This window comes from Littorina saxatilis, linkage group LG15 (assembly GCF_037325665.1).
Source record: "Littorina saxatilis isolate snail1 linkage group LG15, US_GU_Lsax_2.0, whole genome shotgun sequence".
Taxonomy (NCBI): Eukaryota; Metazoa; Mollusca; class Gastropoda; order Littorinimorpha; family Littorinidae; genus Littorina; species Littorina saxatilis.
The window spans coordinates 5,425,445-5,441,169 of NC_090259.1; the positions used below are offsets into that span (position 1 = coordinate 5,425,445).

The 15,725-nt window shown below is 44.7% G+C and overlaps 1 protein-coding gene across 1 annotated transcript in view; it reads right to left on the reverse strand.

The window, feature by feature from the left end:
• Positions 1–234: 234 nt before the first annotated feature.
• The window catches only part of LOC138948312 (outer dynein arm-docking complex subunit 3-like), a 20,309-nt gene continuing 4,818 nt past the window's right edge, over positions 235–15,725 (reverse strand). Inside the window, exons 3-11 of the mRNA XM_070319823.1 lie at positions 15,558–15,635; positions 9,779–10,063; positions 8,862–9,110; positions 6,957–7,100; positions 6,404–6,564; positions 5,857–6,013; positions 3,448–3,603; positions 2,986–3,073; positions 235–1,159 (exon numbers count right to left, since the gene is read on the reverse strand). Of these exons, the coding sequence (XP_070175924.1) occupies positions 1,032–1,159; positions 2,986–3,073; positions 3,448–3,603; positions 5,857–6,013; positions 6,404–6,564; positions 6,957–7,100; positions 8,862–9,110; positions 9,779–10,063; positions 15,558–15,635 (1,446 nt within the window). The 3' untranslated portion in view covers positions 235–1,031. The remainder of the gene's footprint in view (positions 1,160–2,985; positions 3,074–3,447; positions 3,604–5,856; positions 6,014–6,403; positions 6,565–6,956; positions 7,101–8,861; positions 9,111–9,778; positions 10,064–15,557; positions 15,636–15,725) is intronic.

Genomic DNA, 15,725 nt, shown 5'->3' on the forward strand with positions numbered 1-15,725 from the left:
ACACACACACAACACACACACACACACACACACACACAACACACACACACACACCACACACACACACACACACACCACACACACACCACACACACACACAACACACACACAACACACACACACACACACACAACACACACACACACACACACACACAACACACACACACACACACACACAACACACACACACACCACACACACATCAGTACATAATGCACTGTGAAACTCAAGGTAGCAGTTTAAATTGTTCTTCAAATAAAATTGCATGCATGTTTTTCGACTCTTTTTACCAGCAGTTACACATTCTCAAAATCAAATATCAACAATGCAAAACAAAAGTCACAGTTCAAAATGACAAGTAAAATGCCTACAATTGCAAAACACTGACAGCAGTCACCAAACCAATGGTGGAAAAAGAAGCACATAGTTTTTGCATAATTTGACCCACAACTAATTGTACATTTCAGAATTTGACCCACAACTAACTGTACATTTCAGAATTTGACCCACAACTAACTGTACATTTCAGAATTTGACCCACAACTAACTGTACATTTCAGAATTTGACCCACAACTAACTGTACATTTCAGAATTTGACCCACAACTAACTGTACATTTCAGAATTTGACCCACAACTAACTGTACATTTCAGAATTGGTCAATTGTTTTAGGTTTTGTTTTTCTCAAAGTAAACTAATTACAACTGAAATCAACTATTGTATGTAGAAAAAAAAGCAGATGTTTTATATCACATATTTTGTAAATTAAAGTATGTACACTTAAAGAACATTGTACAAGGCAAAGACTTAGTGTACTCTTTTTTCCCCACTTGGTTTTGGTTATTGCCTTTCATGAATACAAATTGAGATGTTTTATCACTCATGATATATTTCTGACAAATCTGTCATTTGCGTATCGCACATTATTGGAAATACTCCTTATCTTCAAAGGTCAGAGCTTCTTGATGATAATCTCACAGTCTGTGTCTAAGGTTGTCAACTACTATGGTTTTAGGCGTCACATTTTGATTACTTTGTCTTCTTCTTTTTCTTTGCCACGCGTCGTTTGGTCTTTGCGTCGATGATGTTCTGTGAGTTCTTCTTGATGGCGTTGCGGTTTGGAACGTCGATGTCGTCTTCTCCGCTGTCTTCATCTTCTGAAACGCAAAACCATGACACCAACAGTGAGAATTTGCACATCTTATTTTGAGAGCAACCATGACACCAACAGTGAGAATTTGCACATCTTATTTTGAGAGCAATTTGCACATCTTATTTTGAGAGCATTATTTTTTTTCTTTTCTTATTTTTTTCTCTTTTCTTCTACCTCCTCTTTCTCTTCTTCACTCTCATCTCTTCACTTCTTCTTTTTTTCTCTCACTTCTTCTTTATGTATTTATTTTTATTTTATTTTGTTTCATCCTCTTTTTGCTTGTCCCGACGCTTGTTCCTTCTCCCAGTATGCTCCCACGCCGCCCCGTCCCAGCACTCACTGCAACATCCACCCCTGAACTTCGTTCCGCCGCCAGACTTTGTCGAATCAATGAGCCCCCAGTGTTGGTCAGACGCCTGGGCACCATCACTAACAGACACTCCAGGGAAGGATGTCAGGCCGCTGCGGTAGGCTACCCTCGGAAGATGACACTGCACTGCTGCTGAGTCACTTCGACGGTGTTCAGTATTGGTCCTGTTATTGGCCAGGGACACAGGCCCCGCTACCTACTAAGCCCTCTACTTACGACACTGACTGTCAAGTCGCGGAGCCAGACTGAGTGAGCGTCTCCTCAGAGAGCAGACCGCCACTGCGTCCCTCCGTCGACCCCCCTGGAGCATCCCAGGCTGGCAGCAGAATATTCAGGGATGGCTGGAACAGGAACACTCTGGGACCAAGGTCACCATGAGAGCCCTGAGCAGGAAGGGTCACAAGAATCGAGACAAGTTTTTTTTGTTTTTTTTCGCGCTTTCTCAGTCAATCGCATTCGTGAAGTGAATGACACTCGGCTGTGTGATCCCAGCCTCCCCATTGGAACTTTAGCACTTCCACTCTGGGTAGGAGCCGACCGAGGCTCGAAAAAACCCACGCACCCCTTATGGGATTCGAACCACGATCTCCCGGCCCGCAGCCCGATGCGCTAACCACTGCGCCACGGGGGTCAGTTGGTTATTTTGAGAGCAATTAAAACCATGACACCAACAGTGATAATTTGCACATCTTATTTTGAGAGCAAAACAGATACATCATATATCAGGTACATGTATGTTCCTCGAAATTCAATAGTGATTTTTTTCTTTCCTGATACAGAAAGCACAGAGTAAGTGAAATTGTATGTACATATAGTGGTGTCTGCTAAGAAAATTAAGACATTGTCTGGGCCAGCAACAAGTGTTCCTCCAACCCATATACAGTGTATTATAATTAACCCCCATTTTCAGACTCCTTCAATTCCCAAACCTGATTTTCACAGATTTTTTTATGGTCTTAATTTTCATATCAGGAAAGTGTCTGTTAAGAAACGAAAAGTCGCTGCGACCTCGCTGCGAGGTCGCTGCAATCTAAACACATCGCGGCAACTACTCACAGCTGGTCATGGCTAGCCGCGACCTTGGCGCGAGCCTCGCGGCAACAACGCGGCTAGCTGTAACCCTGGCGCGAGGCTCGCAATAAGAGCGCGGCTAGCTGCGACCATGGCGCGAGCTTCGCGACAACATCGCGGCTAGCTGTGACCTTGGCGTGAGCCTCGCAACAACATCAAAGTTAGCTGCGACCTTGGCGCGAGCCTTGCAACAACATCGCAGGTAGCTGTGACCCTATAGCTTCACTGCTGTTTTCTCATATTTTATGAACGACATGCAGTGAACAGTACTTTTGTATACAAGAAAAAAGGAGAGGAAAAAAACAATGCACAAGTGAAAACAACAGCTAGAGCACAAACAAGACCACCCCCCCCTCCCCCCCCCCCCCATTCCACCCCCTAACACTCACCATCTCCATAGACAAGGTCTCTTTGGGTGGTTGGCAGTTTGACTCGTGTGTTGTACTGGGGTAGCTTGCCTTCTATACTGGCGTGGAACTGCACACACACAAGACAACATTAACTCAAGCTTACTTGACCAGTTCTTCAAATAGAATTCAGACACAGGTAAATTACAGCAAAGAGTCGACACACACCAGAATGTGAAACTGCTCTTACAGGTTGTTGTCTTTTCAAGTCGTCTCCAAAATACTTTTTGCATTTCCCTGTAATGTTGTAATTGAAAGCAAAAAGGAATAACAAATAAGTGTCTACAACAGTAAAGGTCTAAAATCGGGGTCATCTTTCTAAATATGTCATGTACTGTTGTTACTCAACTAAATTTCGGTTAGAACTTAGACCTCCCATGAAGAAGGAAAAAACTTAAACAAAAACAACTCCCCCCCCACCCCAGAAAAAAGTATGTGACAGACCTCCTCCTCCTCCATCTGTCTTAGCGTCTCGTTGAGGTCTTTGCCGTCCAGTTCTTCCAGCAGCTTGAGCAGCTTTTCCTCTGATGTGGACAGCTGGTCCAAGACGTACTCGTCTGATGACGGTGCGATCTGGGCGGTGGGGACGTGGCCCTTGGTCTGTCAAACAAGACACAAAATATGTTAACATGTTTAAACATCCTCCAATGATGGTACAATTGACCTGCTCTGGTGAACGAGACACAAAATATGTTAAAATGTTTAAACATCCTCCAATGATGGTACAATTGACCTGCTCTGGTGAACAAGACCACAAAATATGTCAACATGTTTAAACATCCTCCAATGATGGTACAATTGACCTGCTCTGGTGAACGAGACACAAAATATGTTAAAATGTTTAAACATCCTCCAATGATGGTACAATTGACCTGCTCTGGTGAACAAGACCACAAAATATGTCAACATGTTTAAACATCCTCCAATGATGGTACAATTGACCTGCTCTGGTGAACAAGACCACATAATATGTTAACATGTTTTAAAACATCCTCCAATGATGGTACAATTGACCTGCTCTGGTTAACACTTCTTAATAATGACCACCTGCATACAAATCCTTCCCGTACGAAATTAACTTATAAGAAATAGGACCCTATTTCATATAAGATTCTTATATGACTGAATCATATATATATTAACAGCTATTGTGTTTTCAGCGTAGCAATAGGGTCCGATATTTAGACGAGACAAGTATAATGCCAACGAGTCGAAGACGAGTCGCATTATACTTGTTCGAGTCTAAATATCGGACCCTATTGCTACGCTGAAAATACAATAGCGATTATATAGCTGTTCTGACCTTGATTTGTTGTTCCAAACTTACAAAATGACAGTTTTTGCGTCGATGCGTTGATCTCAGGTTTTGATAGCAGACGCCGTTTCTTATGCGCATTAGTTTTGCGCAGGCGCCACACTGACTTTGGAAAAAAACTCGATTTGACAACACAGCTGTTAAACAGCTTTTTATTAGTTCATTCGTATACAACAAAAAGAAGTTTGAGTTTTTTTAATTTTGAACAAGACTACTTATGAAGAAGACCAAAACACAACATCAACGGAAAACTAGAAACAACTGAAGAACTAGGATGCAACAAGGGGAGGAGAAGAGAACAGCTAATCCGTACAACGCGAACAGACGGCAGCAAAGTTTTCAGTTTGGTAAATGGCATTTATATTTGTCTCGTCATGAAGCGAATTTTTCAACCTCAGTTATAAACGACTACATGAATGTTAGTGCCATGGGTTGAACATCAATACTTCAGAGGGGAATTGGGGTATTTAGTGTGGAGTTACGAGATAAGAAAAGCCAATGCGAAAGTTTGTGTCAGTCGGCAACTTAGCTCACACAGGCACACAAAAACGGCTGTTCCGTTTTACTCCCCTGTTTGTACTACATCTTTCGACTTTGGGCATTTTGTGGTGTTTAGGGACAGAAAATAATTGGTTTAGTCCTGTTTCATCAGGAAGTTAGCAGAAAAGGGTATGCTATCGACATTTGTAAAGCTGAAAAAGATTCCTGAGAAGAATTTCAAGTTGTCAGTGTGTGCTGTTGTCGATTGAAACATCGTGTGGTACAGATGGGTAAACTGGAACCATGCGTCTTTGTTATTGTCAATATGCTTTTGGATATTGGCAAAAATGGCCGACTTCCATAGCATTATGTTTTGATAATCGGAAGAGACCATCCAATCACAGGCCCCGAATTCCCCCACGTGTCCCATCAGAATAGCTATATATGTGTACAACCACCCCAAGGATACCTGATGAGTTGGGTTGTTTTGGGATAAATAATCCATCTTTCAAATACGACTACCTGTCTATGACAACCACTTTTTGTTAAAGACAGGTTCTACTGTAAGTATAACATGTTTCCTGTAGACAGCCAATTTTCTTCCTGAGCCCAGTTGGCTGCTGTCTTCCGTATTCGGCGTTTTTTGTTTTTTTACTCAGGGCTTCCCCCTCCCCACACATGCACCAAAAGTGATGACTCACACATATATACACACACACAGTGATGACTCACACATATATACACACACACAGTGATGACTCACACATATATACACACACAAAGTGATGACTCACACATACACACACAGTGATGACTCACACATATATACACACACACAGTGATGACTCACACATATATACACACACAGTGATGACTCACACATATATACACACACAAAGTGATGACTCACACATATATACACACACAAAGTGATGACTCAAACATACACACACAGTGATGACTCACAGCTTTGAGGTGGTGGAGTTTGTCTCAGGGCTCCCCACACATACACACACAAAGTGATGACTCACACATATACACACAAAGTGATGACTCACAGCTTTGAGGTGGTGGAGTTTGTCGGCCAGGTGTTCCACGCCGGCCTTGACCTGTACGAGGGTGCGACTGGCGCGCTGCAATCGCTGGTCTGCGTCGTCACGCCTCTGCTCCTCCTTGGCCAGGTGGTTCTCACACTCCTCCAGCATCATCTGACCGCTAGGGAAGGTAAAGGTATGGTACAGGTAAGGTAAAGGTACAGTAAGGTAAAGGTATGGAACAGGTAAGGTAAAGGTACAGTAAGGTAAAGGTATGGTACAGGTAAGGTAAAGGTACAGTAAGGTAAAGGTATGGTACAGGTAAGGTAAAGGTACAGTAAGGTAAAGGTATGGTACAGGTAAGGTACAGTAAGGTAAAGGTATGGAACAGGTAAGGTAAAGGTACAGGTAAGGTAAAGGTACAGGTAAGGTAAAGGTACAGTAAGGTAAAGGTATGGTACAGGTAATAATTCTGGGGAACTCGCAGTAGCTACTTTTAAAGTTTGAAATTGACATAGTGGCTTTCCATGTCAGGAGGGGAAATGGGTCAAGACAGTGAATAGGTCCTGACCTGGACAGCTTGGCCTCGCCGGAGTATTTCATCTCCTCGAACTCGCGCTGCAGGTTCTCCTTGTCCTCGCACAGCCTCAGGATCTGCTTCTCGTTGTCCTTCTTCAGCTCCTCCAGGTGCTGCGTGGTGGCCCCCTGGTTCTCAAAGCGCTCAACCACCTCCTGTTGGGCAGTCAGTACATCAATCAGTCAGTTAATCAATACATCAATCAGTCAGTCAGTCATTCAGTCAATTAATCAATCAATCAATCAATCACTCAATATGCTGCGTGGTGGCCCCCTGGTTCTCAAAGCGCTCCACCACCTCCTGTTGGACATGCAGTCGGTACACCAATCAGTCATTCAATCAGTCAGTCAATCAATCAATCAGTCAGTCAATCAATCAATCAGTCAATGTGCAGTGTGGTCACTCCTCTAAAATCTCCACCCTGTCTGACTGGTATTTCCTCCAAAGGTGATTCCTGTGCTTGGGGCACTGGGTCCCATTGTTTTAAAAAAATTTTTAAATATTGTTTTTTTAAATGTCGAAAAATAATAATAAAGGTCCCACTCACCCAGGTGTCTGAGACGCCAGTGGCCTCCTTGATGTGTCTGAAGGCCTCCTCATAGGACGTGATCTTCTGCTGCTGATCCTCCCCGGTGAGCACCGCCTTCTCCCCACCGGTCAGCTCATCCTGCTGGATGGACCCGCGCTGGGCCTGGGGACACAATGCACACAGTCAATTCAGTGTCCACAGTTAGTGTTTAGTGACCCACGCTGGGCCTGGGGACACAATGCACACAGTCAATTCAGTGTCCACAGTTAGTGTTTAGTGACCCACGCTGGGCCTGGGGGACACAATGCACACAGTCAATTCAGTGTCCACAGTTAGTGTTTAGTGACCCACGCTGGGCCTGGGGACACAACGCACACAGTCAATTCAGTGTCCACAGTTAGTGTTTAGTGACCCGCGCTGGGCCTGGGGACACAATGCACACAGTCAATTCAGTGTCCACAGTTAGTGTTTAGTGACCCACGCTGGGCCTGGGGACACAACGCACACAGTCAATTCAGTGTCCACAGTTAGTGTTTAGTGACCCACGCTGGGCCTGGGGACACAACGCACACAGTCAATTCAGTGTCCACAGTTAGTGTTTAGTGACCCGCGCTGGGCCTGGGGACACAAGGCACACAGTCAATTCAGTGTCCACACTTAGTGTTTAGTGACCCACGCTGGGCCTGGGGGACACAACGCACACAGTCAATTCAGTGTCCACAGTTAGTGTTTAGTGACCCACGCTGGGCCTGGGGACACAACGCACACAGTCAATTCAGTGTCCACAGTTAGTGTTTAGTGACCCACGCTGGGCCTGGGGACACAACGCACACAGTCAATTCAGTGTCCACAGTTAGTGTTTAGTGACCCACGCTGGGCCTGGGGGACTCAATGCACACAGTCAATTTAGATTGGATCAGATTAGATTAGATTAGATTATACAGTCCTGCGAGGTAACCCTCATCGAAATTCGGGCTGCTTTTTTAGCGTGACCCGTCTCGGTCTTCGGTATGGTTATAATAGCCGAGACTATCTGAATGTAGTCTGGGCGATGACTGGTTTGTGGTGTTGATCTTGACTAAATGTTTTTATATCGCTTCACGCGACTTGTTTTTTTTCTGCATGTGTGTATTCCTGTTTCCAAGCCCTGAGATTTTTGCTGTGACCTTAGGTTCTTTATCGTGCGCATGCGTGAACAAGGGCGTGTTCGGACACTGAGGAGAGTTTGCACAAAATTGAATCCGATAGCGACAACTTGTTTTGAAGCCAGCGCCGCTATCGACTGAGCTATTTCCCTACCAGTTACACTTTTTTTTTTAGGGGGGAGGGGGTAATTTTCTTAAGAAAAAAAAACAACAGACACCAGTCCCCTTTTCATTGAATTCGATCATTGCTCCAAGTTCCAAGCAGATTACACATTTCAAAGGAACCATTTAACACCTCACTATTTACTCTTTTTCGAGAGGAGAAGTGATATTTTACGCTGTATTGAATTACCGTTCGCAGTGTTAAATCTAAGGTTTAATCTTAATATCACTGTGTGCAATATTGTCTTGTAATTGTGCAGAAGGTCCAAAGTCAAATGTCTGTTTTGTAAAGACACACAATGAAGTATTTGTTCTCGTTCTCGTTCTTGTTATTATATCTTTCGAAACCAAATTTCATCCAACCTTCTCCTTACAGTGTTCTAGATGATCGAACGTGTAGCAAAGACCTGTACGCGTACATGTAGATATTATGTCACCGGTGACTCCCTTTTTTCTCTCCAATGTTCCGAATGTATACGTTGTTTTGCTCCCAGCACGACTGCAGCAGATCTTGGCAAACAAGTGACGTAAAAACTAGATTTGATGACGTTACCCGTGCATGTTCCCCTACACGTGCTGAAAAGTGCCACATCTAGATCTGTCTATTGTCACTCACCAGGCGTTTCTCGATGCGCTCATGCTGCATCTTCTTCTCCTCCGCCTCCTTCTTCATCTTCTGGAGCTCCACCTCACGCTTCTTGCGCTCGGCGTACACTGTCTCCTCGTGTCGTCGCAGCTCGTTGACGGCGGCTTCCTTGGACAGCTCTGCGTCATTCTGCATGGCCTTCAGCTCCTTCAGCTCGGCGCGCGTGCGGCGAATCTCTGTCTCCACCGCGTCCAGCTTGGCTGGGTAATTCTGGGCCTCCTGCCATGGGGGAAGGAACAAATGAATTTCATGATTTTTCTTTGTTCAATTTGGTTATTTCAGTGAATAGTCTTCAGAAAAAGATTAGCATTGTTTCGGTGTATATATGTCAGTCTGCCTCAACCTTACAGCTGAGTTTCCCACATTTTCAATGTTTCCGTTTATGGTTTCTTTAGTCAATCTCTCTCTGAAAATCACTCAGGTAGCCTTTGACTGACTTTACACCCGATGAAAAGACTACAAACAAAAATATATGAATAAAATGTTAAAAATCTAAAAGTTGCAGGCAAAATAAAATGCCCATCTTATTGTTATAGTGCAATGAGTTATTCATTAAAATGCGTGTGATTACACTGTAAATAATGTTTTGTTATTGTTTTCCCCCCAATGATTGTGTAGCGCTTTGAGCAGGGTTTAAACTCTAGATACACGAATCCAAAAACAAAGAGACTGCCAACGTTCCAAAAATCAGAATCAAAAAACAAGAAAGGTAGGTTGTTGGAACGTTTGTTATTGACAAAACAATAAAAATTAAAAAATATTGACAAAACAATAAAAAGTTAGTGAATGTATTGTTTTGTCAATATTTAACATTCTAACACCCTACTCTTGATCCTGGATACACGAGCTTTATAAATATAATGTATTATCATGAGTATTGATCTCACCTGTTCAAACCTGGCCTTGATGTCCAGGTAGACACGCTGCACCTGCTTGGCCTCCTCCGTCTTCATGCTGACCTTGTCGTACGAGTTCTCCAGGTAACGCATCTGCTGAGCGTCCACCGAGTCGCCCTTGTCGGTGGAGACGGCGTCCGAGGAGTCCTGGACCATCTGGTTGTACGTCGTCTGCAGCTCCTCCAGACGCTTCTGCTTGGCCACCGTCACGTGGTTCATGGCATTGGACCGCTTGACCGTGTCGCACACTTTGTGGTCAAAGATGGTGATGGCTTGCTGGGGACAGAGACGATAATTAGATAAGAAGACAGTTTGTCTCTGCCAAAATATTGATAAAGAAAGACCTAACCGGGTCACTGCTGTGTCCTCTTTTGGTTTAAAAGATAAGATAATTGTAATATTTAAGAAAGGTAAAACAGGTCATTGTTAACTGCTTCTTTACATCATGGCCCATGTCCTCAAGGACTAATCACGAGGCTAAATTGGGAATCAGTGGAATCTCCCTTTGAGACCAATAAATAAATCTGAGAAAATCAGGTCTTAAAAAGGAGGGTGTCTTACAACTGGGGTAAAATTACAGTGGCTATGAACAGAACATTTGAGAAAACAGGGTCTCAAAAGGGAGGGAGGCTGAACAAGCTAGGGGGGCTTCAAGGGGGTTCCACTGTATTGCTCTCTATGCAGCCCCTCTCATCACCCCCAACTGTATTGCTCTATATGCAGCCCCTCTCATCACCCCCAACTGTATTGCTCTATATGCAGCCCCTCTCATCACCCCCAACTGTATTGCTCTCTATGCAGCCCCTCTCATCACCCCCAACTGTATTGCTCTATATGCAGCCCCTCTAATCACCCCCAACTGTATTGCTCTATATGCAGCCCCTCTCATCACCCCCAACTGTATTGCTCTATATGCAGCCCCTCTCATCACCCCCAACTGTATTGCTCTATATGCAGCCCCTCTCATCACCCCCAACTGTATTGCTCTATATGCAGCCCCTCTCATCACCCCCAACTGTATTGCTCTATATGCAGCCCCTCTCATCACCCCCAACTGTATTGCTCTATATGCAGCCCCTCTCATCACCCCCAACTGTATTGCTCTATATGCAGCCCCTCTCATCACCCCCAACTGTATTGCTCTATATGCAGCCCCTCTCATCACCCCCAACTGTATTGCTCTATATGCAGCCCCTCTCATCACCCCCAACTGTATTGCTCTATATGCAGCCCCTCTCATCACCCCCAACTGTATTGCTCTATATGCAGCCCCTCTCATCACCCCCAACTGTATTGCTCTATATGCAGCCCCTCTCATCACCCCCAACTGTATTGCTCTATATGCAGCCCCTCTCATCACCCCCAACTGTATTGCTCTATATGCAGCCCCTCTCATCACCCCCAACTGTATTGCTCTCTATGCAGCCCCTCTCATCACCCCCAACTGTATTGCTCTATATGCAGCCCCTCTCATCACCCCCAACTGTATTGCTCTATATGCAGCCCCTCTCATCACCCCCAACTGTATTGCTCTATATGCAGCCCCTCTCATCACCCCCAACTGTATTGCTCTATATGCAGCCCCTCTAATCACCCCCAACTGTATTGCTCTCTATGCAGCCCCTCTCATCACCCCCAACTGTATTGCTCTATATGCAGCCCCTCTCATCACCCCCAACTGTATTGCTCTCTATGCAGCCCCTCTCATCACCCCCAACTGTATTGCTCTCTATGCAGCCCCTCTCATCACCCCCAACTGTATTGCTCTCTATGCAGCCCCTCTCATCACCCCCAACTGTATTGCTCTATATGCAGCCCCTCTCATCACCCCCAACTGTATTGCTCTATATGCAGCCCCTCTCATCACCCCCAACTGTATTGCTCTATATGCAGCCCCTCTCATCACCCCCAACTGTATTGCTCTATATGCAGCCCCTCTAATCACCCCCAACTGTATTGCTCTATATGCAGCCCCTCTCATCACCCCCAACTGTATTGCTCTCTATGCAGCCCCTCTAATCACCCCCAACTGTATTGCTCTATATGCAGCCCCTCTCATCACCCCCAACTGTATTGCTCTATATGCAGCCCCTCTCATCACCCCCAACTGTATTGCTCTAAATGCAGCCCCTCTAATCACCCCCAACTGTATTGCTCTCTATGCAGCCCCTCTAATCACCCCCAACTGTATTGCTCTATATGCAGCCCCTCTAATCACCCCCAACTGTATTGCTCTCTATGCAGCCCCTCTCATCACCCCCAACTGTATTGCTCTATATGCAGCCCCTCTCATCACCCCCAACTGTATTGCTCTATATGCAGCCCCTCTAATCACCCCCAACTGTATTGCTCTATATGCAGCCACTCTCATCACCCCCAACTGTATTGCTCCATATGCAGCCCCTCTAATCACCCCCAACTGTATTGCTCTATATGCAGCCCCTCTCATCACCCCCAACTGTATTGCTCTATATGCAGCCCCTCTAATCACCCCCAACTGTCGTCTTCACGCACTGACTTATTTCAGTTACACTTACTGGGATATTTAATCTACGGTTGATTAATTCAACAATAGCCTACATGCTGACAGACAATTGCCCTTTTTTCTCAAATGTCCAGTACAGTGGAACCCCCCATTTAATACCCCCCCCCCCCCCCACCCACCCCCCCAATTTAAGACTCCCTCCTTTTTAAGGCTTTGTTTTCTTTCTTTCTTTCTTTAATTATTTGGTGTTTAACGCGTTAACGTCGTTTTCAACCACGAAGGTAATATCGCGACGGGGAAAGGGGGGAGATGGGATAGAGCCACTTGTCAATTGTTTCTTGTTCACAAAAGCACTAATCAAAAATTTGCTCCAGGGGCTTGCAACTTAGTACAATGTATTACCTTACTGGGAGAATGCAAGTTTCCAGTACAAAGGACTTAACATTTCTTACATACTGCTTGACTAAAATCTTTACAAAAATTGACTATATTCTATACAAGAAACACTTAACAAGGGTAAAAAGAGAAACAGAATCCGTTAGTCGCCTCTTACGACATGCTGGGGAGCATCGGGTAAATTCTTCCCCCTAACCCGCGGGTTTTTTTCTCAGACTTTCTGTTGAACTGTTCAAAACCTCTGTAAATTAACAATTTTAACACTCCCACCTTTTTTAAGACCTGATTATCTCAGATTTTAAAGGGTTTTAAACGGGGGATTCCACTGTAGTGCAATGTGTGACATTCTGTGTGTAGTTCATGTTTTTTTTTCTTTTGAGTTCGTGGGTTGAAACTCCCACGTACACTCGTGTTAGTTCATGTTGATGCTGGTTACTTTGCTGTGTGACTCACCCTCCCTGACTTGTTGTGTGTAGTTTATGTTCATGATGGCTATATTGCTGTGTGACTCACCCTCCCTGACTTGTTGTGTGTAGTTTATGTTCATGATGGCTATATTGCTGTGTGACTCACCCTCCCCGACTTGTTGTGTGTAGTTTATGTTCATGATGGCTATATTGCTGTGTGACTCACCCTCCCCGACTTGTTGTGTGTAGTTTATGTTCATGATGGCTATATTGCTGTGTGACTCACCCTCCCTGACTTGTTGTGTGTAGTTTATGTTCATGATCCAGGCTATATTGCTGTGTGACTCACCCTCCCCGACTTGTTGTGTGTAGTTTATGTTCATGATGGCTATATTGCTGTGTGACTCACCCTCCCCGACTTGTTGTGTGTAGTTTATGTTCATGATGGCTATATTGCTGTGTGACTCACCCTCCCTGACTTGTTGTGTGTAGTTTATGTTCATGATGGCTATATTGCTGTGTGACTCACCCTCCCCGACTTGTTGTGTGTAGTTTATGTTCATGATGGCCATATTGCTGTGTGACTCACCCTCCCCGACTTGTTGTGTGTAGTTTATGTTCATGATGGCTATATTGCTGTGTGACTCACCCTCCCCGACTTGTTGTGTGTAGTTTATGTTCATGATGGCTATATTGCTGTGTGACTCACCCTCCCTGACTTGTTGTGTGTAGTTTATGTTCATGATGGCTATATTGCTGTGTGACTCACCCTCCCTGACTTGTTGTGTGTAGTTTATGTTCATGATGGCTATATTGCTGTGTGACTCACCCTCCCTGACTTGTTGTGTGTAGTTTATGTTCATGATGGCTATATTGCTGTGTGATTCACCCTCCCTGACTTGTGTGTAGTTTATGTTCATGATGGCCATATTGCTGTGTGACTCACCCTCCCTGACTTGTTGTGTGTAGTTTATGTTCATGATGGCCATATTGCTGTGTGACTCACCCTCCCTGACTTGTTGTATGTAGTTTATGTTCATGATGGCTATATTGCTGTGTGACTCACCCCCCCTGACTTGTTGTGTGTAGTTTATGTTCATGATGGCCATATTGCTGTGTGACTCACCCTCCCTGACTTGTTGTGTGTGTAGTTTATGTTCATGATGGCTATATTGCTGTGTGACTCACCCTCCCTGACTTGTGTGTAGTTTATGTTCATGATGGCCATATTGCTGTGTGACTCACCCTCCCTGACTTGTGTGTAGTTTATGTTCATGATGGCTATATTGCTGTGTGACTCACCCTCCCTGACTTGTGTGTAGTTTATGTTCATGATGGCCATATTGCTGTGTGACTCACCCTCCCTGACTTGTTGTGTGTAGTTTATGTTCATGATGGCTATATTGCTGTGTGACTCACCCTCCCTGACTTGTGTGTAGTTTATGTTCATGATGGCTATATTGCTGTGTGACTCACCCTCCCTGACTTGTTGTGTGTAGTTTATGTTCATGATGGCCATATTGCTGTGTGACTCACCCTCCCTGACTTGTTGTGTGTAGTTTATGTTCATGATGGCTATATTGCTGTGTGACTCACCCTCCCTGACTTGTGTGTAGTTTATGTTCACGATGGCCATATTGCTGTGTGACTCACCCTCCCTGACTTGTGTGTAGTTTATGTTCATGATGGCTATATTGCAGTGTGACTCACCCTCCCTGACTTGTGTGTAGTTTATGTTCATGATGGCCATATTGCTGTGTGACTCACCCTCCCTGACTTGTTGTGTGTAGTTTATGTTCATGATGGCTATATTGCTGTGTGACTCACCCTCCCTGACTTGTGTGTAGTTTATGTTCATGATGGCTATATTGCTGTGTGACTCACCCTCCCTGACTTGTGTGTAGTTTATGTTCATGATGGCTATATTGCTGTGTGACTCACCCTCCCTGACTTGTGTGTAGTTTATGTTCATGATGGCTATATTGCTGTGTGACTCACCACCCTCCCTGACTTGTTGTGTGTAGTTTATGTTCATGATGGCCATATTGCTGTGTGACTCACCCTCCCTGACTTGTTGTGTGTAGTTTATGTTCATGATGGCCATATTGCTGTGTGACTCACCCTCCCTGACTTGTTGTGTGTAGTTTATGTTCATGATGGCTATATTGCTGTGTGACTCACCCTCCCTGACTTGTTGTGTGTAGTTTATGTTCATGATGGCTATATTGCTGTGTGACTCACCCTCCCTGACTTGTTGTGTGTACTTTATGTTCATGATGGCTATATTGCTGTGTGACTCACCCTCCCTGACTTGTTGTGTGTAGTTTATGTTCATGATGGCTATATTGCTGTGTGACTCACCCTCCCTGACTTGTTGTGTGTAGTTTATGTTCATGATGGCCATATTGCTGTGTGACTCACCCTCCCCAACTTGTTGTGTGTAAGTTTATGTTCATGATGGCTATATTGCTGTGTGACTCACCCTCCCTGACTTGTTGGAGAGAGCCGCACGCTCCACCGGGCGGTCATGGAACGCCTTGCCGATCACATGCTCATCTTGCTGCAACACACACACCAGTATTGACCATGAACAAGAGAGAAATAGATACAGAGAGAGAGAGAGAGAGAGAGAGAGAGAGAGAGAGAGAGA